The sequence below is a fragment of the Monodelphis domestica genome, chromosome 5 (genome assembly GCF_027887165.1).
Source record: "Monodelphis domestica isolate mMonDom1 chromosome 5, mMonDom1.pri, whole genome shotgun sequence".
In the NCBI taxonomy this organism is placed as follows: domain Eukaryota; kingdom Metazoa; phylum Chordata; class Mammalia; order Didelphimorphia; family Didelphidae; genus Monodelphis; species Monodelphis domestica.
This window is the reverse complement of record NC_077231.1, coordinates 99971881-99997760: the sequence shown is the minus strand read 5'-3', so window position 1 is coordinate 99997760 and position 25880 is coordinate 99971881. Positions and strand designations below refer to the sequence as shown.

At 40.8% G+C, this 25880-nt stretch overlaps 1 protein-coding gene across 1 annotated transcript in view; it reads left to right on the top strand.

Moving 5' to 3' along the window:
• IL2RB (interleukin 2 receptor subunit beta) overlaps positions 1 to 25880 on the top strand; it is a 28013-nt gene extending 2133 nt beyond the window's left edge. The window contains exons 2-11 of the mRNA XM_007503448.2: positions 10727 to 10864; positions 12830 to 12944; positions 14222 to 14336; positions 15011 to 15089; positions 18791 to 18893; positions 19755 to 19903; positions 22509 to 22677; positions 23450 to 23555; positions 24291 to 24375; positions 24809 to 25880. Of these exons, the coding sequence (XP_007503510.2) occupies positions 10844 to 10864; positions 12830 to 12944; positions 14222 to 14336; positions 15011 to 15089; positions 18791 to 18893; positions 19755 to 19903; positions 22509 to 22677; positions 23450 to 23555; positions 24291 to 24375; positions 24809 to 25555 (1689 nt within the window). The 5' untranslated portion in view covers positions 10727 to 10843 and the 3' untranslated portion in view covers positions 25556 to 25880. The remainder of the gene's footprint in view (positions 1 to 10726; positions 10865 to 12829; positions 12945 to 14221; positions 14337 to 15010; positions 15090 to 18790; positions 18894 to 19754; positions 19904 to 22508; positions 22678 to 23449; positions 23556 to 24290; positions 24376 to 24808) is intronic.

Sequence of the window (25880 nt, the reverse complement as noted above, 5' to 3'; positions counted from 1 at the left end):
CAAACTGATAGGTATGAGGAGATATCCAGAGTTATCTTAATTTACTTTTTTTAATCAAGAGTAATTTAGAGCATGTTTTTATATAATTATTGGTAGCTTTGATTTCTTCATCTGAAAACTGTTCATATCGTTTGGCCATTTGCCAATTGGAGAATGGCTTGTATTCTTATAAATTTGACTTAGTTCTCAAAAGATTTGAGAAATGAGACCTTTATAGTCGAAATGTATTATAATTTTTCCCCAGTTTTTTTTGTTTCTCTTCTAATCTTGGTTGCATTAGTTTTGTTTGTACAATTAATTTTAATTTGATATAGTCAAAATTATTCATTTTACAGAATCTGGTAAGGTTCTTTATCTCATTTGGCCATAACATCCTTCCCCTCTCCATAGATCTGACAGGTAAACTGTTTTATGTTCCTTTAATTTATTTATGGAATCACCCTTTATGTTTATATCACACTATTGTTTTGACCTTATCTTGATACGGGGTGTGAGATATTAGTCTAAGCTTAGTTTCTGTCATACTGTTTTCCAGTTTTTCCCAACAGTTTTTAATCAAATAGTGAGTTAAAATCTGGGATCTTTGGGTTTATCAGACACTAGCTTGCTAATGATGACTACTTTATAGTACAATTTAAGATCTGGTACTGTTAGGCCAACTTCCTTCATATTTTTCTCTTTGATTCTCTTGATATTCTTGATTTTTTGTTCTTTCAGAGGAATTTTATTATTTTTTCTAATTCTATAAAATAATTTTTGGTAGCTTGATTGTTGTGGCACTGAATAAGAAAATTAATTTAGCTAGAATGGTCCTTTTTATTGTTTTAGCTCAGTCTACTTATGAGTGATTAACATTTTCCCAACTGTTTAGATATGACTTTATTTGTGTGAAGTGTTTTATAACTGTGTTAATATAATCCCTGTATTTGTTCTGGCAAGTAGATTCCCAAGTACTTTATATTGCCTAGAGTTATTTTCAATGGAGTTTCTTTCTCTTTCTAACCCTTGCTGTTGGGTTTTGTTGGAATACATAGAAATGCTAATGATTTGTGTTGGTTTATCTTGTATTCTGCAACTTTGCTAAAGTTATTAATTATTTTGGCCAGTTTTTAGTTGATTCTCTAAGTATACCATCATATCATCTGCAAAGAATGATAGTTGAATTTTCTCATCATCTGCTTTAACTCCTGCCAACTTCTTTTTTCTTCTCTTATTGTTAAAACTAGCATTTCTAGAATGATATTAAACAATAGTGGTGATAATGGGCATCCTTGCTTCACCCCTGATCTTCTTGGAAAGGCTTCTAACTCATCCCCATTGCAAATACTTGCGTTTAAATTGATACTACTTATTATTTTGAGGAATAAGCCATTTATTCCTATGTTTTCTGGTGTTTTCAACAGGAATGGATCTTGTATTTTGTCCAAGGCTTTTTCTACATCTATTGAGATAATCATGTAGTGTCTGTTAGTTTGGTTATTGATATGTCAATAATGCTGATCATTTTCCTAATATTAAATCAGCCTTGCATTCTGGGTATAAATCTCACCCGGTTGTGGTGAATGATCCTCATGATACTTTGCTGTAGTCTTTAAGAGACCTGTTGAAGAGAAGAAGGCTATAGTAGAGGATCATAATAGAGACGTTGAGGGAAAGATAATGGGCCACAAGGAAAGGGAGTTATTACTAGGGGATGCTTCCCAGCTAAGGAGGGGGTGGAGGCAGGCACATTTGCAAGCAGTTTCATTCTGACACATCTTTCCCAGCAGTAAGATAGAGCTGGGGCCCTGTTGGTGAAAGATTACCATCCACTGGTTTTTTTGTTGTTAGCTTTTTTTTTTGCTCCATTTCTTTGGGGACAGCCAAGCAGGGTGGTGGTGGCCCTGGAGAATGGCTGAGGAAGGTGCCTCCAGATCCCCTTCCCAGTACCCTTTGACCCACCTTCCTCCTCCTCCTTAGAAGAATGGGAGAGCACCTTAGGTTCCCCTTCTGAGTCTGAGACTGTTGAGCTGGCAGGGGTTGGGGGGAGGTAGAGGGACTATGTCTGACCTTGTCTCATCACATTAGATATAAATCTGTCTTTATGACTAAAGATCCCCCCACTGTTCCCCTCCCCTTCACCCTGCAGAAAGCTGGAGGTTACGGTATCATATGGCATCACAGAGTCTAATGCTCTCATTTTCAAAAGCAGAAATTGTTCCCCATATAAAGGATGTGATTCGTTTAAGGTCAGACAGCTCGTAATTATGAGAGCTAGGTTTTGAAAAGAGCCAGGACTGTTAATCTACTTATGAGTTGACTGTGCAGCTAGCTGAGTGGCCCCCAAAGCTGATGCCTTCCTTGGCTACAGGAAGAGTATCCAGAGCTGGGGAAGTGATATTCCTACTGAGTTGTGCTCCGCATCTGGAACCAACCTCTGCCACTGACAAGCTGGAGCACATCCACAGGAGGGCAGGCAGGATGTTCCTATCAGGATTGCTTAAAAGAATTAACCCTGCTGATGAGAAAACTTGAGAGAGGGAAGGGAGAACATGAGAGCTATCTTCCGGTATCTGAAGGATTATAACATAGAAGAGGAATAAGACTTGTTCTCTTTGGCTGCTGAGAACAGAACTAAGAGAAAGAGACTAAGAGGTCTAGTCTAGTCTCCAACCATGAGGACCTGGGAGGCAAAGAACAAGTCACTTCCCATCTCTAGGCCTCAGTTTCTTTATTTGTAAGAAAATTTCTTTTAAAGTCTCTTCTTAGCTTTAAATCATTTAATAAGTCTCCTCATTGGAAAGATGAAAAGTCTGTACTAGAGCATCTCTAATGTTGCATATAGCTTGTGGGAATAGGAAAGGGTAGAATTAAAGAGGAAGAGTTCAACTTGCTATAAAGCAAAATTGCCTAATAATGGAACCTTCTGCCTTGGGCAGTAGTGAGTTTCCTGTAAGATTTCAGGGGCAGCTGAGTAGCTCAGTGGATTGAGAGCCAACCCTAGAGACAGGAGGTCCTAGGTTCAAATTCATCCTCAGAAACTTACTAGTTGGGTGACCCTGGGCAAGTCACTTAACCCCCATTGCCTATCCCTTACCACTCTTCTGCTTTGGAACCAATATGTATCATCGATTCTAAAATGGAAACTAAGGGTTTTTAACAAATAAAAATAAAAAGGATGATTTCAAAGGCGCAAGTGCCAGGAGGGAATTAGGATCACTGAGATCCCTTTTAATTTAATTTGAAGATCCTGGGATGCCATGGACTTGAACCAAGGAGAAAGGGGTTCAACTTGCTCAAAGTCTTCCACTGAATTAGGAGCAGAGCAGGAGCCCACTTAATCCTCTTGCAGCTTGAGTATCAGCACTAATCTGGGTACTATGTTTTAGGAATGACATTGATTGACAAACTTGAGTGTGTCCCCAAGAGAGGCACTATATCTCTACTATGTGGAGCATCATGATTTCCTTCTTTAGGATCTCCATATAAAAATTCTATGGTTTGCTCCCAAAGCCTTCCCTCTCCCATGCTGGCCAGAAAGACCCTTAGAATAATGAAATCAAATGAATTGAGCCACAATTAAATGATTTCTTGTTATGTGTCAGGCATGATGCTAGGTCCTGGGGATACAATGAAAAAAACCCAACACTCTACCTGCCATCTAGTGGCTTACATTCTATGGAGGGAATACAATATGCCCAGAGACAAGTCAATACAAGGTCATTTGAAAAGAGAAAGCTATTCAAAGGAGGGAATCTTAGAAATGAGTCTTGAAGAAAAGGAGGGATTCTAGAAGGCCAGGATAAGGAGGGAGAGCATCCTAGGCATGGGTGACCACCTATGAAGAGGAAAAAGCAGGAAATAGAATGTTGAGTTCCAGGAAGAACTCTTGTTTGCAACAAAGTAGTCATGCAGGTGGGAACTGTTCATCTTTTGTCTTTGAATCCCTATGATTTGTATTTCTGTGGTGCTTAATAAATATTTATTGGTGGGTTGATTAATGGAGGACTGTAGCCCAAAATGTCAGAAAGATTTTCAGAAATCAGGTTGTGAAGATTTTGGATTTCCAAGCTAAGGTGTTTCTATTTTTATCCCTGGGACAATAGAAGCTTTTCAAGCAGGAGTGTGACATGGTGAGACAGATCTTTCTGCTTGGAAGATTAATTTTGGAAAGAGAAGAGGGATGATGTAGGGAGGGCAGCTTAGAGTCTAGCACAACAATCCAAGTGAGAGGTGATGAAAGCATGAGAGAGTGTGATGGCCCCTTGAGTGGAGATAAGGGTAAGGATGTTATGAAGACTAATCGATGAGTGGGCAGTTAGTTGGAAACAGAGTGGGAGTATGAAGGAGAGATAATGAATCCATTAACAAGAATTGTGAACTGCCTATTACATGCCTGATATTATCTTAGCTGTGGGAATACAAAGATAAAAATGAAAGTTCCTACCCTCAGGGAGTTTATATTCTATAGGGGGAGACAATGTGTGCATCGATGAGCATATACTATTTAGGGAAGATTGTGCTGGAGAAGAGTTTTGAAGGAAACAAGGAATTTTAAGAGTTAGATGAGGAGGGAGGAAGGGATAAGCATCAAGCATCTACTATGTGCCAGGCTCTGTGCTAAGTGCTTTACAAATACCTCATTGATCTCAATGATGACTTTGGAAGGTAGATGGTGTTATTCCTTCATTTTACAGATGAGGAAACTGAGACAGATAGAGACTATATGACCTACCCAAAGTCACACAGCTAGTAAGTATCTGAGGCAGAATTTGAACACAGATCTTCCTGGCTCTGGACCTAGTGCTCTAACTCACTGCATTCCAAGCAGGAGTGGGGGAAGTATCCAGTGCAATGCCATGGAGATAGAAGATGATCTCTTGTGTGAAGAGCACAGTAAGACCAGTTTGGCTTGAATGGTGGTATGTGGGAGGAGGTGTAATAGATATAATCAAGTTGAAGTTAAGTGTGGGTTAGGTTGTATTGGACTTTAAATGCTAAAGAGGAGTAGCTAGATAGTACAGCAGATCGAGAACCAGGCCTGAAGACAGAAGGTCTTGGATTCAAATCTAGCCTCAGACTCTTCCTAGCTGGGTAGCCCTGGGCAAGTCACGTAATCCCCATTGCCTAGCCTTTATTGATCTTCTGCTTTGGAACCCATGCTTAGTATTAATACTATGTAGAAGAAAAGGCATTAAAGAAAAGAGCTAAAGAGGAGAGCTCAGATTTTAACTTAAAGGCAATAGGGAGTCATTAGAATTTATTGAGCTTGAGGAATTACATAGTCAGATTTTCACTAATCACTTTGGTAGCTGTGTTCAAGAAGAAGAACTGATAAGGGGAGAAATGGAAGGCAGAGAGATAAATTCAGAAACTATTGCAATAGTCATGGTGAGAGGCTGAGAAGTTCCGAACAAGGATGGCTGTGGAATTAGATGATAATGATGATGATAACAGTAATAATTAGCATTAGTATAACATTTTAAAGTTCACAAATTATCACATTTGATAAAGAGAAAGGGGTAGATGGCAAGGACTAGTGCTGAGAAAGAAATGACAAAGAGAGTCAAGAAGACCTGAGTTTAGTTCCTGCATTAGACAATAACTATGTGAACCCTGAGCAAATCACTACTCACTTCTTTACATGTTAGCTTTCCCATTAGAATGTAAGCTCTTTGAGGGCAGGAACTATTTTTGCCTTTCATTGTATTCCTACTATTTGGAACAATGCTCAAATCTTAATAAATGCATGCTTATTGGATGATTACCTAGAGATATGTAATTTAGTGATAATCAGGTGATATGTAATTTAGTACTTTAATTCTAAAGAGATCTTAAGTGACTATAACTAGATTTAGTCGTCATGATTAAGATCCTATTTCATAGGATCATAGCTTTGGAGTTGGAAGGGAAGCCAGTAAGACCAATAACACAATTTTATCCAGAAAGCTTATAATTGAACACAGGAGAGTTTAAAAGTTCACTAAGAGAAAAGTTGCAGAAGGAATAGAAAAAATCCAAGGCAGAGTCTTGGGATGGACCAATAATTTAAGTTTTGTACTCAGCTCTTTCAAAAAATTAAGAGGATACAGCCAGAGAGCAAAGAGAACCAAGGAGCACTGTAACAGAATTCAAAGAAGAATCCAGTTCCTAGGAAAAGGGAAAAGGTAGAGGTTTCCAAAAATTGTAGAAAAGTCAGGCATATTGACAACTAAGAAAAGTTCTCATAACCTTAGAGAAAGTATTGTCAAGGGGGTGTTCATAAGACCCATTGCAAAGGAAGGAGAAATAAGTGGGAAATGAGGGAATGTAGACATTCAGAGTAGAGAGTTTTTTTTAATAAGTTTGAAGGTGAAATGAAAGAGAGATGTGAGAAGATAGGTCCAAGGATGGCTAGGTCAAGTGAAGCTTTTCTTGAAGATGGGAAGGTGTTGGCATGATTGGCTGCAGCAGAGAAAAGGCTAAGAGAGGGACTGAGGAACACAGGTGAGGTAAGTTCCAGGAGGAAGCAGGAGAGAATGGGGTCTAAAGCAAGAGAAAGGTTGAGCTTGGAAAGAAGAAAGGCCATGTCTTCTTCAGAGAAGGGAACAAGAAAGATAATGATGGCTAACATAAAGGGAATCTGAGGTGTGAAGTAAGAGAACAGAGGAAGGGAACTTTTATTATTTCAATAAAGTGGGAGACAAATTCCTCCTTCGAAAAGGAGGGGGGAAAAGTTGTGTAGTGGGTTTAAGATAAGGAAGAATGTTTTGGAATCAATATTAAAGGGACTATGATGGAGTCAACAAAGGAAGAATAAAAGGACAGTCAGTGTCATGGGGAGGGGAAGAGGAGCAAGAGATAGAAGTCATAGTCCAACCATTCATCTTATAGAGCAAGAAAGGAAAGCCTTGCTCAAGAGATAGTGAATAGATGAGCCCAGATCTGATTTCACCCCTCTGGCTCCAGATGGAGTCCAAATGAGCACCCTGTCTCCTTATTAACTGAAGGTGTCCTTGGCATCATGCTGGTGATTAAGAGAAAAAAAGAGAAGGTGAAGCTCCTGGGCAAAGAGGAAATAGTGAAGAAGATGGTTTTAGCAAATGAAGACAATTGGATGATGGGATCCCCTCTAACAAGCAAAGATGCCAGGTTAAGGAATCTATATATGTGATGCCTTTCTGACTATTTAACATAAAATCTAGATAGAATTTCAGGACAAAAGAGAAGTCACAAAACTGACAGAATGTGCTAGAGTAGGAATCAAGGAAAACATCTTTGCTAACTGCAGATTTCTGTAAATTGGTATATCATCACTGCAAATGTCTCCTATTATTCTCATTGGTTAGAGTGGGCACCAGGGCCTCCTCTGCGAGTAACTCAATTTGCCATCTTGGATGGGTTCCAACAGAAATGTGTCCAGAAGATTTTGAGGATGTATATTTTGAGAATCATCAAAGGCTTAGAAAGGGAAAGAAAATTAGAGGCCGCTGAATCCAATCACCTTATTTTACAAATGAAGAAACTGAGGCTTATTTAATTGACTGGATCAGTAAGAAATAGACCTTGGATTTGAACCGAGGCTATAGGCTCATAGGAAGAGAGAAAAGTGAATTTATTAAATGCTTATTCTGTGCCAGGCACTGTGCTAAGTGCTTTATAAATGTCACCAAATTTGATTCTATCTACAACCCTGTGAAATACATGCTATTATTATTATCTTCACTTTACAACTGAGGACACTGAGGCAGTCTGAGGTTAAATGATTTGCCCAGTGTCACACAGCTAGTAAGTGCCTGAGACTTAATTTGAACCGGTTCTTCATAACTCCAAACCCAATGCTTTGTTCCCTGTGGCACCCTCATTTTCCCTCAGGATTAGAACCTTAGAGCTGGGAGAGGCCCCTGAGGCCATCTACTCCAAACCCTTCATTTTTCAGAAGAGGAAATCCCTCTGTAAAATCTTCAATTCACTAACACATTGATATCTCAGGGTTCTCCCAGCTCTGATGTTTTCTCTGATGTTCTGTGCTATGTGCAGGTAAAAGGAACCCCTGATACAGGGGAGTGATGTGGTTAGACATGAGCTGCTGCCTCCCCACATTTTCCACATCCTGTCTTCATACCGCTGATTATTGGACCAAAGTAAAAGGCCTATCCTTATTAATCTCCTTTCTATCTAATTCAGCCTATCAGCTTTTAGATTATAATTCCATCATCTAATTAGTTAGATACACCTTTCAGATTTATGCCATGAGTTTGTTTAAACCCACATGACTTCTTTGCCTTTATCCAATAAGCTGGTGGGGTAGAGATTGGACCTGTTATTTCAAAAGGATTAGATTAGATTACTTAGAAAACTTTCCCTCCAAATCAAGTTGGACCTTCCCCAACTTGGAATCTAGGGCCTGAAATATTTAGTGACTTGGCTAAGGTCATTCAGACATCAGAGATAGCCTTTGAATGGAACCAATCTCTCTATCCACTAGTCATGGGGCTTCTTAAGTCATTGCTAAGTGTTAAGTAGAATAGGACCAAGGATAGATCTCTGGGACACTCCACCTTTCTCCAGTTTAACAAGGATTCATTCAAATCATGGTGTCAGAACTGGGAAGAATGAACAAGTCGCTTAGTCCAAACTCTTTATTTTATACACCAGGAAAGTGTTTTGCAAATCATAAAGTGATAGGAAAATGTTGCTGTTGCAGTGATTACTTCATTCTTTCATTAATTACAAGGCAAAATAAAGATGGATTTGCCCTTAATTAGCTACTCATCTTAATGTGCCATCATTCTTTAAGTTTTGTCTTTGAACTCATCTAACTGTATCATCATGTAGTCCACAACTCCTATATTGTCCACAAGGCTATGGTGGGAAACCATTACAGTCCATATTTACATTATCCCTTGGATTTGTTAGATTGGTAGCCCCAACAAAACAAGTATGTGATGACCATGGCATGACTTGCTTTTAGTGAACCCATTCAAGCTCCCAAGCGATCACTGCAAGGAGAACTGAAGATGACTACAGCCTTTGTGCACTAGGAGGCTACTGGTGACCTGGGAGAAGGTGTTTTCAGTACGCTGGTAAAAGTAGAAGTCATATTGAAATGATTCGAAAGGTCACAGTAGTGAGGAGAAAGAGAATAGGGAACACTGGGAAAGTCAGACAGTGAAAGGAACAGGGTGACTGAGTCAAGGAGAGAGGAGCCCTGATGGATTGTGAGAGTTTGACCTCTGACCATGATCTTCAGAGTGCCTAACTATGGAGAACATGGAGTGTTGGCGTCTCACTAGCACTTCAAACAGCAAACCTGGTGGATTGTGGGATGGAGGGGGTGTAACTAATAACTCAAATTAGATTGCATAGGAATAAAGAGAGGTAAGAACATTAGACTTAGATGAAGAACACTGGGATTCCTGGGCCAATTCTGCAACTTATTAATTATGTGACCAGGGGCCTCATAGAAACCTAATTTTATTGGCTGGAAGGGACTTAAGAGGTTATTTGGGTCAAGTCCTTCATTTCATAGAGAAGCAATGAAAATGGATAGTATGCTGAATCTGGACTCTGCTGTTTACTATCTATGTGACTTAGGGGAAATCTGTGGACTTCTAAGGTCCCTTCTAGCTCTAGAACTACAATCTTCTATTCATACAGTTAAGCTCCAATAGGACAAGGTAATCTTGGATGGCAAAATGGCAAAGATGGGATTCAAACTCCTTTCCTTGATGATACAGCAATCTTCCCCTTGAACTGCACTGCCTCTCTTTGAGTCTCAGCTTCCTCCTCTATAAACCTGGGTTAATAATGACTGTATTGCTTGAAGTTTAGGGTTACTGTAAGGAAAGTATTTTGTGAACTTTAAAACATGCACTGAGTAAAGGAGAGTTGATTATTATTAATAATTATTATGATTTCATTTTATACTCCCCCTCTTTTCCAGTCATAAATCTACCAGATTTCATACCTTCTGCCATTTCTTTCATGCATTAGAAGTTGTAAACTCTTCCTGCTAACATTTTTCCTCTCCATGGCTCTTTGGAGAGCTCATTGGGGAATTCTCTCCACCTCTTGGGAGAGGCATACACATAAGGGGGGTCTGATAACTGAGAGTCAAAGACAGAAGATCAAATTCAAAGTAAAGAGATTAATGGGCATGCTAAGGAATCTGCTCTTGCTGATAGCAAATTCAGATTTCTGGGGTTCAGATCCTTTTTGTCTTATAACTCTTACTTTCTGTCTTAGTTCTAATTCCAAGACAAAAGGGCAGCAAGAGCTAGGCAGCTGGGATTAAGTGACTTGCCCAAGGTTATACAGTTAGGAAGTGTCTGAGGCCAGATCTGATGCCACTAGCTGCCCCTCCTAGCTAATAATGACAACAGAGAAGATTACCCAATGATGATTTTGATGATGATAGTTATGGATGATGGGAAAAATAGTGATGGTGATGGCAATGATGGTGGTAGTAATAATAAGTAAATAATTCCCCTTTCTTTCTCTAGTGTTTATCTTAATACCCTTGTGGAAACCTTAGGGGCCATAATATATGCACGGCACTGTAGTGATGATTGATTACAGTGATGCCCATAATTACAATAATAGCTCACATTTTCACAGTTCTTTAGGGATCACAAAAGTCTTACCTAAAGGCATGGATGATTTGCAATTTGCATGTCTGAAAGGAGTCCCTGAGCTGAAGCTCTCACAACCCCTTTGGACCGAGTTTACTATAGACCTGAGCCCTCTTGTCTCTCTCCTTTTTCAGAGAAGAAGACTGGGATACAGATGAACAGCAGGCCTGACCCAAGACGTCCTCCCCCAGTGGTAGCTGAATCAGGAATAAAACTTGAGTGGACTTGAATCTGCTACAAGGGACTTCTGTATGCAGCCCCCTTACCAGATGGTAACTACCGGGATCTTTGTTCTTAATCGAGTCAGTCAATCATTTTTCAGTCATGTCTGACTTTTCATGACCCTATTTAGAGTTGTCTTGGCAAAGATCCTAGTGTAGTTCGCCATTTCCTTCTCCAGCACATTTTACAAATAAGGAACTGAGGCAAACAGGGTTAAGTGACTTACCTAGGGTCACACAATGAGTAAGAGTCTGAGGCTAAATTTGAACTAAAGATGAATCTTCCCAATTCCAAACCCAATGCTCTATCCTCTGCATCACCTAAGTGCCCTCTTAGTTAAACCATACCTCCCAAACCACTCATTCTTTTCCTTGCTCCAACCTTACATGTCTTAAGCATGATTGGAGAGGCCAAAGGCAAATGATCAACCTACTGCCTCTTTCCCGTCATTCTTTCTCCATTCCTTTGAGTACTTTCAAAGAGGCAGTGTGACCCCATGAGTCAGAGGACCTGACTTTGAATCCTGGCTCTGTTACTTACTGAAATCATTTGCCCTCTTCGAGCCTCAGTTTTCCTCTCTGAAAATAAGAGGGTGATCGATAACATCTTCTGATTCAAAAGTCAATGATCCTAAAAAGCAGCATGTAATAATGGCAAGAATCCTAGGCTTAAAATCAGAGACTCTACTTTGAATGTTGGACCCAATACTTATTAGTTAATAGCTAGTTAGGTGATATGCAGTTAGAATGTTGACCACAGAGTCTGGAAGACTTGAGTTCAAATCTACCCTTTGACACTTACTAGCTATATAATGCTGGATAAGTCATTTAACTTCTCTGTGCCTCATCTTCCTCATCTATAAAATGGGGATAAGAACAGCAACTACTTCCCAAGACTGAAGAGAGGATAAAATGTGATCAATATTTACAAAGCACTTTGCAGACCCTAAGAGATTATATAAATATTAATGATTTATTATTAACCCTATGGCTCTAGGCAACTTAGTTTACATCTCTAAACCTTTATTTATAAAATGTGGATTAACACTCTAATTCAATTCAGCAAATATTTATTGAGAACACACTACATGTTATTGTTGTTTAGTTGTTTTCAGTCATGTCTGACTCTTCATGATCCCATTTGGGATTTTCTTGGCAGAGATACTAAAGTGGTTTGTCATTTCCTTCTCCAAAATTTGACAGATGAGGAAACTGAGGCAAATGGGGTTAAGTGACTTTCCCAGGATTATATAGTTAATTGATGTCTGAGGTCAAATTTGAACTCAGAAATCAGGTCTTCCTGATTTCAGGCTGCCCCACAACTAATTACAAAATACGTTTTTTTTTTTTTTTAAGTGCTGGGGATCCAAGTTAAAATCAAAGGGGAAAACTTCAGTTTCTCCTCTTAAGGAATTTACATTCTATTTAAAAGCGATAGGGAGGATACAAGACGTGAATAGGATAATTTGTGAAGGGAGCACTCAAAAATAGTATATAATATATCATTACCTTTTTATGTCTGCTATGCACCTCTCCATTCCATCATTCACTTCTGGGTGACCCACACCTGAATTCCTTAGATATTGTGATACTCATTGGCTTAGAGCCTTGAGACATCTTCTGAAGTATCATTATATCATAAAGAAGAATCGTCACTTAGAAAAGAAAGTCGGGACCACTTAAATCATTGGATGATTTCCCAAAGGAGAGAAGACTACCATTTATTGAGAATAAAGGATGGAAAGCTAAATGCTCAACTGATATCTCTGTTATGTGGAGGGAACTAGAGGAAGACTCCCTCCACAAATGTTAGGTGGGTCACCTGTGGAGGGTTGAAAGGAAGCCAGGGGGTGATGATGGAGGCATGAGTGCTATCAGTTTTGATGATGATGATAGTCATGATAAATGGAGGTGACAATGCTCCTGATAGTGATAAAGATATTGAGGATTATGACAGTAATAGTTGTGGGGGCAATAATATATTGGGGACATTATGCCTTCCATTTTCTTTTCTAGGGACCTCATTCTCAACTTCATCCTATGAGTATGACCACCTATTCTCCTCTTCCATGGTACCTACCTTTCTTCCTCCTCCTCTTCGCTCTTCCTTTGATCCAAGGAGCCTTAAAAGGTAAGGAAATTATATAGCTAGAGAGCTAGTGAAGTGTGCATTGCATTAAACTTGATTTGAAAACCAGGCTTTCCCTTTAATCCCTCTGTGATCTCAGGCACCTCCCAGAATCTCTCTTGGGCACAATTGTCTCTTCTGTAAAATGAGAGGCAGGAACTAGATGGTCTTTGGTGTCTGCTTCAGTTCACTGATTCCATTATACATCTGCTCTGATCCAGGGAGGGAGAACCCATCTCCCAGACCCATACTCCAGAACTTAACTCAGCAGCTAGCTTGTGTGTATATGTGTGTGTTTTGAGAGTATCCTAAGAAAAAGCCCAGGATGTAAATTTTCAGTGTTGTGGACCATCCTATATACCTTGGAGTCTTTATTTTTTATTTATTTATTTAAACCCTTACCTTGCATCTTAGCATCATTATTATGTATTGGTAAGAGCTAGACAATGGGGGTTAAGTGATTTGACCAGGATCACACAGTTAAGGAAGTGTCCAAGGTCAAATCTGAACCCAGGACTTTCTGTTTTTAGTCCTGGCTTTCTTTCCTCTTAGTCAACTAGCTGCCCCAGCTACTGGTCTTTTTAATAAATTGAGGAGTTGACACTAGCTTAAGGCAAGAGTAGAGAAGACCGAAGGATACAGACTAGAAGAATGTTTAATGCTCTTCTAAAATGACTAAATCCAATGTGGGCCAGTGGGAAAAGTGTTGAACTTGGAGAAGAAAACTTGGATTCAAATCTTACTTCTACCATTTGCCATTTTTGTAACCTTAGGAATTATTTTTTATTCCAAATTCCAAAATTCACTCACTCCATGCTTTAAATTTCTCCATAGCAGATTTCTCTGAGTTTCACTTTTCCTTTGTTGAAAATTGAGAGGGTTAAAATAGATCATCTCTAAGGTCCTCTCTAACTCCATGCCCTATGAACCATGGGTAATTCTAGTGTAGATGTCACTTAAAACCCTCTACAGCTTTGATTAAGAGAAAGACTCCAGAAAGGGCAGTAAGGAAGCTTGGGTTCTCGTTTTTCTCTGAGCCACATATTAACTATGTAACCTTGAGCAAGTTACTGAGTCATTTCTGGAACTCAATTTTTCCACCTCTCAAATGGGGTTAATAACCCCTACCCCATCAAATGTAGAGTTGTTTGCATTGAGAAAGGAAGAAATCAATCCATGCCCCAAAGGAAGGGCTGGTGATAGGAATAAGTAGGTAGTAAAGGTTAAAGGATTCCGCTAGGATGATTTTAAGCCTTGCTTGATGACTGGATTTCTTCCAGACTCTTCTCAGCTCTCTTGCTTCTATAACTCAAGAGCCAATATCTCCTGCACCTGGAGCCCAGAGCCTACTTTGAGGGTTGAGCAGTGTCGGATCTATGCCAAGTCCAAGCTGCGGTAAGAACTGGAAGCCATTAATGCTTCTTCTGTTTCCTGAGTGCTCTCCCTGCTGGCCCCTCTATTCCCAGTGAGTTATTCTCAGGCTTGTTTTTCCTCTCTTGCCCACTGTCAGCTAAGCTAGAATTGAAGGTGGTAAAGAAACCATACAATGAGGCTCATTAAGCTTTGTTCTACACATGATACATGATACGTTGAAGAGCAGACCTGGCAGGGTTGGGGCTTCCCAAGTGGAAGAGGCCAGTCTCCATTTGTGCATATCATGCTCCCTTTCAAGAAATTCTGGTGACTCCCCCTAACCTTTCAAAGCCCTTCAAAACCAAATCCCTCGTCTTTAATCTTTTTATACCTTAAACCAATCTCTCCTTGTGTTTACTCTGTGACTTGGTGACCCTGGCCTCCGTGCTGTTCCTCTTACAACATACTCCATCTCCTGACTCTGAGAATTTTCACTGGCTCTCCCCCATCTCCACCCCATCCCATGGCTGCAATTCTTTCCCTCCAAGTCCCAGATTTATTGGCTTCTTTCAAGTTGTGCCCCCAAGGTGTTCATGGTCTAATGAGGGGAGTCAGCACGCCAACAACTGTGAACAAACAAGACATAGACAGATTGGCCAATCCCTCCCCAAAATGACTCCATAAAACAGGTTTTAAAAAAATGTTTTCTTTGGCAGGACAGAGAACCAAAGCTGTGAGCTTCTCCATGTGGGGCCAACATTCTGGACCTGTAACTTGATCTTAGGAGAATTCAATGTAAGTGGCTGGAATCCATTGAGGGATGAGATGGAAGAGAGGGTGAGGGGAGATAGAGTCTTTGGGCAAGAGGCAGATTCTTTCTATTCTATATCTAGACTCACAGCCAGCAGACCTGCCTTCAGATCTGGGCTCTTCCACTTACTGTCTATGCGAACTAAGAAAGACCCAACATCTCTGAGCTTCAGCTTGTTCATTCATAAAAGGAAGAGATTAGATTAGATTACTTTTTATTTTATTTTTATTTTTTGATTTAAATCATTGTAATTACTTCCAGCTTTCTAGTCTTAAATCTCTGGTGGTTTCTTTTTTTTTTTAATATTATTTCATTTGGTCATTTCCAATCATTATTCATTGGAAACACAGATCATTTTTTTTCCTCCCCCGCCCCCTCCCACCACCTCTCCCATAGCCGGATTCTACTGGGTATCACATGTGTTCTTGACTCAAACCCATTTCCGTGTTGTTGGTATTTGCTCTAGAATGTTCATTTAGAGTCTCTCTTCAGTCATGTCCCCTCAACCGCTGTAGTCAAGCAGTTGCTTTTCCTCGGTGTTTTTACTCCCACAGTTTATCCTCTGCTTGTGGATACCCTGCAGATTGTTCAGGATCACTGCATTGCCACTAATGGAGAAGTCCATCACCTTCGATTGGACCACAGTGTATCAGTCTCTGTGTACAATGTTCTCCTGCTTCTGCTCCTTTCACTCTGCATCACTTCCTGGAGGTTGTTCCAGTCTCCATGGAATTCCTCCACTTTATTATTCCTTTGAGCACAATAGTATTCCATCACCAACATATACCACAATTTGTTCAGCCATTCCCCAATTGAAGGGCATACCCTCATTTTCCAATTTTTGGCCACCACAAAGAGTGTAGCTATGAATATTCTTGTACAAGTCTTTTTCCTTATGATCTCTTTGGGGTACAAACCCAGCAGTGCTATGGCTGGATCAAAGGGCAGACAGTCTTTTATCTCCCTTTGGGCATAGTTCCAAATTGCCCTCCAGAATGGTTGGATCAATTCACAACTCCACCAGCAATGCATTAGTGTCCCTACTTTACCACATCCCCTCCAGCATTCATTACTTTCCATAGCTGTCATGTTAGCCAATCTGCTAGGTGTGAGGTGATACCTCAGAGTTGTTTTGATTTGCATCTCTGATTATAAGAGATGTAGAACACTTTTTCATGTGATTATTAATAGTTTTGATTTCTTTGTCTGAGAACTGCTTGTTCATGTCCCTTGCCCATTTATCAATTGGAGAATGGCTTGATTTTTTGTACAATTGATTTAGCTCTTTGTAAATTTGAGTAATTAAACCTTTGTCAGGGGTTTTTATGAAGATTGCTTCCCAATTTGTCGCTTTACTTCTGATTTTAGTTACATTGGTTCTGTTTGTACAAAAACTTTTTAATTTGATGTATTCCAAATTATTTATTTTGCATTTTGTGCTTCTTTCTAAGTCTTGCTTGGTTTTAAAATCTTTCCCTTCCCAAAGGTCTGACATGTATACTATTCTGTGTTCGCCTAATTTTCTTATAATTTCCTTCTTTATGTTCAAGTCATTCACCCATTTTGAATTTGGGCCAAAACAGAGAAAGAAAATTACAGACCAATCTCCCTAATGAATATAGATGCAAAAATCTTAAATAGGATATTAGCAAAAAGACTCAAGCAAATGATCAGAAGGGTCATCCACCATGATCAAGTAGGATTTATACCAGGGATGCAGGGCTGGTTCAATATTAGGAAAACCATCCACATAATTGACCACATCAACAAGCAAACCAACAAGAACCACATGATTATCTCAATAGATGCAGAAAAAGCCTTTGATAAAATACAACACCCATTCCTATTAAAAACACTAGAAAGCATAGGAATAGAAGGGTCGTTCCTAAAAATAATAAACAGTATATATCTAAAACCATCAACTAATAACATCTGCAATGGGGATAAACTAGATGCATTCCCAATAAGATCAGGAGTGAAACAAGGATGCCCATTATCACCTCTACTATTTCACATTGTACTAGAAACACTAGCTATAGCAATTAGAGAAGAAAAAGAAATTGAAGGCATTAAAATAGGCAAGGAGGAGACCAAGTTATCGCTCTTTGCAGATGACATGATGGTCTACTTAAAGAATCCTAGAGATTCAACCAAAAAGCTAATTGAAATAATCAACAACTTTAGCAAAGTTGCAGGATACAAAATAAACCCACATAAGTCATCAGCTTTTCTATATATCTCCAACACAGCTCAGCAGCAAAAACTAGAAAGAGAAATCCCATTCAAAATCACCTTAGACAAAATAAAATACCTAGGAATCTATCTCCTGAGACAAACACAGGAACTATATGAACATAACTACAAAACACTCTCCACACAACTAAAACTAGACCTGAACAATTGGAAAAACATTAACTGCTCATGGATAGGATGAGTCAATATAATAAAAATGACCATCCTACCCAAACTCATTTATCTATTTAGTGCCATACCCATGGAACTTCCAAAAATTTTTTTTACTGATTTAGAAAAAACCATAACAAAGTTCATTTGGAAGAACAAAGGATCAAGGATATCCAGGGAAAAAATGAAAAAAAAAATGCAAAGGAAGGGGGCCTTGCAGTCCCAGATCTCAGACTATATTATAAAGCAGCGGTCATCAAAACAATTTGGTACTGGCTAAGAGACAGAAAGGAGGATCACTGGAATAGACTCGGGGTAAGTGACCTCAGCAGGACAATATACAACAAACCCAGAGAACCCAGCTTTTGGGACAAAAATCCACTATTTCATAAAAACTGCTGGGAAAATCTGGCGGTTTCTAATACCCCAACCTTCTAGAGCACCTCCTATTCCCATATATGTGATCATCTCTCAATATTAGGCAACCATCATGGGAATAGCATATTAAATGGCTGAAGGGATCATAGGATTACATGTAGATATGAGAGGGCCTCCAAAGCTGTCTGATCCAATTTCTTCAGATGAGGAAACTGAGGCCTAGGGAAACAAAGGGACTCAAAGGTTATGCCACAAGTATGTAATGTTCAAGTAAGGACTAACTAGCATTCTTTCTACAACACCACAGTTCTAGAATTGGGAGGGGGTCTCATAGTCTTTAGCCCAACCTCCTTATTATACAGATGAGGAAACTGAGGCCCAGAGAAGTGAAGAGACTCAATCAAAGTCAGGTAGTAGATATTGGCAGCAGGATTTGAATGCAATTCTAGCTTCAGGTCTGCCACTAAATTATTTTGAGACTTTGACTGAATGACTTTAGTTATCTTAGTTCTATCTTCTCAAAAAAGAGATGAGAGGAGTAGTTGAAATCTTCCTGAGCTAGGCCTTGCCAGACACAATAGAAGTAAATGGCAGCAACAGAGCAGGAGAGGGTATCTTAGGCTAGAGGACAATCAAAGAAGGAGTGACCTGTGAGGCTATGGGCTTCATTCTACAGCTCTGTCACCTGGAAAATGATGAAGTTCTGCTGAATGATCTTAAGGTCCATTGAGACACTATCACCATGATCTCCAGAAGCTATGAATACAATGTATGGAGAGAGGGAATCTATATAGAGCTTTGGTTGTGTATTATTGATGATGTAGGTCCACTTTCCTCCAGTCCTTTACTTTTTGGACCTGACTTTAGGATCACCCACTGCAGCCCTGATCTCTTTTCCTTCCAGCGTCAATCTCTGACTGCTGCTGATGTCATGGTCATGACAGTGAGCTGTCTAATGGGAGAACAGAGGTTTGTCATGGAAGAGGACTTCGAACCCTTTCAGAGGAGTGAGTGAGGGGACCCTGGGTCAAGAATCAAAGGTGGGGTGGGAGATTATGGACTCAACTTTTTTTTTCCTTTTTTTGAATGTGGGTCCTAAATCACACTCCTCTTCCCCAGGACCTGCTCCCCAAGAAACCACACATTAAAGAAACTAGGAAGCAGGAGTTAAAAATCAGGAGCTAGATCTCAAAGGACTTGAGTCCTAATAAAAAATCTGTCACTCCTAAGTTGTGTGGCCTCAGGAAAATCATTTCCTTCATTGGACTTCAATTATTTCACACATAAAATGGGAAATGGGAGAGAGAGATTGGGAGATTGAGAGGGGGGGAGGGAGGGAAAAGAGAGAAGTAGAAAGTCAACTCCTGTATCTGACCAATTGGAAGAACTCGTGTAGAAGTCATGATACCAACAAATAAATAAATAAATAAACAAATACATAAATAAATGAATTTAAAAAGTCATGATACCAATGACAGGCAAGATCTAGACTTTGTACTCTGCATTGGTTCTATGTCCTTCTCTTCCTTTGTTCATGCTCCTTTTTGGTCCTTTTACTCATCCTCTTGGTCTAGGAATTGAATGTGGTTCTAAGGGGCTTCCCCTTTCTGAGGTTCTAGGATTCTTGAACTGTCTTAGCCAATGCCTCTCTGTAGTCAGTTAGTTTTTCTCATCTGAATTAAGTACTTATACTTTGGCCATGACAGAAGGACAGAGATTAGAGACCAGAGAGCCTAGATGATGGGGGCAGTGGTCCAGACAAAATGGATGGAATGGGATGAAAAAAAGCAGGAGGGATTAGCTGAGCCTTTACTGTATAGAAGTTTCCTCCCAGTACCATCAGCTTTTCCTGTCTCTTTCTCCTTCAGTCCGACTGATGACCCTCAATGACCTCTCTCTAAACCAGCAAGAAGAACACACCTACAATGTGTCCTGGAATGTTCCTATGTGCTCCCATTACCTGGACAAATACCTGGTGTTCGAGGCTAGATATCGGATTCAGGGAAAACCCTGGGAGGTGAGTGAGTGTTGAGGCTTGGGCTCCATTGCTCTGTTTTCCTTAACCCCTTGAGGCTGCTCCCAACTCTTCTCCCCTCACCCTTATTACCCAGCCAGACACAACTAGCCTTCAGAAGCCAGGACCTTTTGGGGAAAGTCTTTGCCTCACCCCCTGTGTAGCCTAATCCCACCTCAGCTTACTGCAGTCATGTCACAGTTGGAAGGGAAGATCCTTACAAAACTCAAGTCTAGGAGTTCTTCTCCTGTGAACCAAGAGGTCCATGGAGAAGTTTCAAAGAACCTGTAAAGCTGAATGGTAGAAAATAGTCCTTATATCAATGGAACTGTTTCCCTTTGTAATCCTATTTTTTATGTACTTGAAACCTTCATTCTGAGAAAGGGACCAATAGAGGTTATTAGCTCGACTAGCTGAAAGGTGCACAACACCAAAAGAAGGTAATGAACTCCATCTGTGGGATACAGGCACTTTAGGAGAACCAGCACTAAAGAGATGAGCGTTCTGCTTTGGGCTGTTATTAGGGGAATTACTCCCACTCCTCCTTTTCCTGCTTCTGTTCAGGACCCATCTTCAGGCTCTTTGGCCCTCTTGTGGTGATGGGCAGTTTAAAGCAAAAGGTCTTAATATAGAACCTCTGAACTTTTTAAGAATAGAATTTGGATAACTATTTCTAGATCATTGATTTCCTTTGGAAGCCTATACATGTAAGAAGTTGGTAGACTTCACCAGACTTCACCCAAGGGGTCCAGGACACATACAAAAGGCTGAGAACATATATTAAAGGTGTGACCAAGGGATGGAAGGATCATCAGAGCAGAGACAGTTTGGCAGAATGCCTAGTCAAGAAGACCTAGACTCAGGTCCCACTTTTCAATGCCCAAGCAACTTTCTAAGACCAGAAGTTTCAGAGTAGATACCAACCTTGATTGGCGTAGTTGAGAGACCTGGCCTTGAGTAGTGGGAGAGATGAAGACTTGGATTCGAATCCAGATGTGAGCACATACTGGCTGTGAGAACCTGGACAATATCCCTTCATCTCCTAAACACCTAGTCAACTCTCTGAACACTACAATTGACTGAGAAAATATCCATCTGTACTAGACAAATGGAGCTTCCTTATCTAGAGTTCTTGATGAGAATGAAATCATCTGTCAGTACCAAAATATATTATAAGATACAAAGTAATGTATAAGAATTATTATTGTTAATGAAGGCATCTTGTATCATTGTTGAACAATTTTCATCTTGAAGAAGTTCTAGCCAAAATCTTATTTCCTGCTCCTTTCCGGTCTTTTTTTTTTTTGCCATCTGGGACCTGCAAGTGAAACACTGACCAGGACTAAGTGTCCCCCTTCAGCCCCTTCACTTTAATCAGACATGGAGAGGGAGATGCCTTAAACTGTTATCAGTTAATGTCACTTGAGTACAAAGAATAAGGAATTTGATACTGGATTCAAATGCCCTAAAGGGAAGAGCAAAAGAGCATGAAGGTGTGAGGATGAGGTCGTGAAGACCACCAGAAAAGAGACAGTGAAGGGAGAACACATTTACTGTAAAACCCTCACTTTTTGTCTTGGAAATTGATACTATCCGTTCCTAGGCAGAAGAGTGGCAAGAACTAGGCAGTTGGGGTAAGGGACTTACCTAGGGTCACACAGCTAGAAATGTCTGAGTTCACATTTGAACCCCAGACCTCCCATCTGACTTTCTATCCACTGAGCCACCCAGCTGCCCCAGGGAAGAAATGTATTGTTGGGGCAGTGAGTGTCAAAGACAGACTTCACTGTCTTCAACATTTTGCTGCAATTGCTCTGAGCCTGAAGTAGAGAGTTCTGTTGACAGTAAGCAAAACAAACAATAGAAACTCATATAGACTAAATCCCAATAGTCCAAGATTCTGTGATTCCAGGACTCTAAGGTTTTGTACATTTTCTCGCTCTCCCTAACACAAGACAATCCATCTCCCAACACCGTGCTTTTACTTAGGAAAATGGAAGCATCATCAGGGCAAAGATTATTTCACTTTTTAAAAAAACCCTTACCTTCCATCTTAGAATCAATACTGGTTCTAAGGCAGAAGAATGGTAAGAGCTAGGGGGAATGGGGGTTAAGTGACTGGTCCAGGGTCACACAGGTAGGGAGGGGCAGAGGCCAGATTTAAACCCAGGATCTGCCAGCTCTAGTCCTGGCTCTCAATCCACTGTGCCACCCTAGTTGGCCCCTATTTCATTTTTCATCTTGGTATTCCCTGAACTAAAGGTTCCCATTGCTGTGGCACGTGCGCACGTGCGCATACACACATACACACACACACACAGACTGCCCTTCTTCTTCCCTCTGCTTCCTCCAAAGCAGGCTTCAAATCCTGCCTCTTCCATAGGACCTTTCCTGCTGCTGGCACCTCCCCTCCCCAATCTCCTTGTGCTTAGTTTGTATACAGATTTGTAGATGTCTGCATGCACATATTGTCTCTTTCATAGAACATAAACTTCTTAGACTGAAGATTGCTTTATTTGCCATTTGTTTTTGCTCTCTGTATTCCCAGTGCCTAGTTGAGCACTGTTCTGGGCACATGCTTACTGCTTACTTCATTGGTCATTTGCAGGAAGCTGCTGTGCTGTCCATAAAGCAAGATCAGAGGTGGGTCTGCATTGAAAAGCTCTCTCCTGACACGCAGTATGAATTCCAGGTCCGAGGCAAACCGGAAAGAATGACATCTGCAGCAGTCTGGAGCCCCTGGAGCCAGACCCTGGTCTTCCGGACAAAACCACAAGGTATCTAAAGAAAAGATCATTTTGGGGACAGCGAAGTGGCTCAGTGGATTGAGAGCCAAATCTGGAGATGGGAAGTCCTGGGTTCAAATCTGTAGGACCCTGATCAAGTCACCTAACCTTCATTGTCTAGCCCTTACCGCTCTTCTGCCTTGGAACCAATACATAGTATTGATTCCCAGATGGAAGGTAAAGGTTTAAAAAAAATGAAATAATCTTTGCCTTGACAATGTTTCCAGTGTCCTGAGTCTATCCATGTGAGCCTCCCTAAAGCTCTGCTACTACTTTTTGGCTGTGTAAATCAGTCAACAATCATTATGAAGTGACTACTGCATATGAAATACTATGCTGAGTGCTCAAGATACAAGAAAAGAGACAGTCCCTGCTCTCAGGAAGTGTCATGAGCAAACCAATTCCTTGGTATGAGCCTCAGTTTCCCCTTCTGTAAAATGGAGATAATTTTTAGCTGCTTTCAGGAATGAGGAAAGCATTCTGTCTAAATTGGAACTATAGAGGAAATTCATTCACTTGGTTTGAAGCCAAAAGACCTAACTAAATTCTGATCTTGGTTTTGTCACTCACTGACTAGTTGGTGAGACCTTGGACAGCTCACTTAAACTCCCTAAGCCTCCATTTTCTTATTTATAAAATGAGGTAGTACTGATCTTATAAAGTCTATATGGGGTCTGGGTGGCACTGGACCTTCTCTACATTATGTGCCCTGATATTTGACTTACTTCCATGATGCTGATTCCTTTTTTTCTCCTTTTCCCAGGGTCTAACTTTAATTACTGGCTGCCCCACTTGATTATGGGTCTTTGTGGCACTGTGGCCATCATCCTCCTGCTCCTACTGGTGTACAAGTGGTACCCCCAGAAATGGTAAGAGATTCTGCCCTACCTTCCTGCCTAGATTCTTCCATCCCTCACTCTGTGCCTTCACTAGGCAGCCCCACCCCTTCTCCCTTCCTTTTCCCTGGAAACTCCTGGTTGTCTCTGGTTAAGAGTAGTGAAGAGTCTACCCCTTCCCATCACTTGGCCCATGGGTGGGTGGATGATCTGGGCTTGAGACCTTGGAGAAAAGGTTGTGGGAAGAAGTATGGGAAGAAGCCAGGTGTTCAGAGCAAATCCCTGATTCTGGATCTTAGCCTCAGGGCATGTGCACACATATGTACACGTGTGTATACAGTTCTACACATATTCATGCATGCCCATATCTACACAAACGCTTGTAGGCATTGTGTTTGTGCCAGTGTTCGTGGGCAGGTGAATTGTTCACATACTTTTATTTGCATTTGTGCTAATGTATGTGTGTATAGATGTCTAAGGATATTGGGCTGCTTTGTGGGTACCATGTTTGCAGACATCATGCATGTGTGTTTTTATACATTGACATACACTTGTGTATTTCATTGTGTGCATTTATCATATTTGCATATGCTGTTGCATGTTCATGGACACATTGCTATGTGTGCTCGTGTACATGCATAGACATGAGTTTCCCCTCTAAGTCCTGATGACAATTGTCTGCTACTTTTTTAAAAGAACTCCAGGAAGAGGGGAGGGACATCCTACATCTTTGTCCATCCTCTCTCATCCTTGCTTTCTTCCTGGCAGGCTGAAGAAGATTCTAAAATATCACACTCCAGATCCTTCCAAATTCTTTTCCCCATTGAGCACAGAGCATGGAGGAGATTTCCAGGTATGGTTGTGTGTGTGTGTGTGTGTGTGTGTGTGTGTGTGTAGGATGGCAGTAGGGACTGGTACTCCATTTGAGGACATGGTGGCAAAGTCCAAAATGTGAAGGATGACTGGATTACGACCTTTCTCACAAGGGCTGTTCTAATTCTCCTCTTCAACTCTGGACCCATTGTATAAATCATCTTCAATGTTGTGTGTTTACAACTGTTAGAAATATGGCCAGAGAGTGCAGTGTGGTGGGTCTGGGACTCCCTAGATACATGCTAAATTCTCACTAACCAGAAGCACAAAGCTTCAGTGAGAAACAGGGCCCTGGGAATAGGGGAAAGAATCCTAGACTTGCTCACATAGCTAGTAACCAAGTGTCTCGAGTGGGACTTGAACTCCTATGAGGAATGACGTGCTATTTTATGTTCTTTTCTCCCCTCTGGCAGAAGTGGCTTTCTTCTCCTTTTCCTACCGCCTCCTTCTCCACCAGCATTTTGGCCCCAGAAATCTCTCCACTGGAGGTGATGCAGAAGGAAGACCCAAACCTGGGCTTGTTGCTTTCCAAGGAACTGGTTCCAGCCTATAGATCCCCAGAGACCAGTGGCCATTCCCTCTCCAGCTGCTTCACCAACCAGGGTTACTTTTTCTTCCACCTTCCTGATGCTCTGGAGGTTGAGTCCTGCCAGGTATATTTCACTTATGAGCCTTTCAATGAGGAAGAGGAGGAGAACAAAGTGGAAGGGAATCAGGGCTCCCTAATGCCCCAGCTGCACCCTGGTGGCCCTGAGGATGACTCATACTGCACTTTCCCCCCTGGAGATGACATGATCCTCTTCTCTCCCAGGCTCTTCCAGAGCCCTGGGAATAATTTGGGACCCCAGAGCATCTCTTGTCCAGGAAAGGAGATCAAAAAGGAGACTTTGCCCCCTGAAGAGCACATAGCTACTAATCCATCTTGTAACCCCTGTTTCTCAGCACTCCAGAATTCCTTGGACTTAAGACCTGAATCAGTCCAGAATGGGAGCCTTCTTCTAGGCTCTGGACTGGGGTCTGTCCCTCCCTTTCCCTCTGCAGATGTTCCCTCTGCAGCAGACCAAACTCGGGCTGTCTCCTCTTCCTACCCAGTCCTGAACACTGGTGCCTATCTCTCCCTGGGAGAACTTCAAAATCAATACCAGACCCATTCAGCCTAACCAGGTGGACTTCTTCAAGAGGTGACAGGCAGAAGAGGTAGGGAAGATCCTCAAGACTCAAGATAACTCCTCGATAAAGGGCCAAGAAGAACTATTAATAATCGACAGACTGGATTTGGTGGATTTGGCTGCAGAGGACTAAGGTGCACACCCTGGACTTACTCCTTATTACCTCCATGAACTTGATCAAATCCTGCATCTGCTTTTTACCTGTAAAATGAAGGCCTTCAGAAACAATGTCAATAATAGATTTGATTAAAGATATAAACTTGGACATTATATTATTCTGAGAGTTACTATAGACAATGAATTCTTTCCAATATCT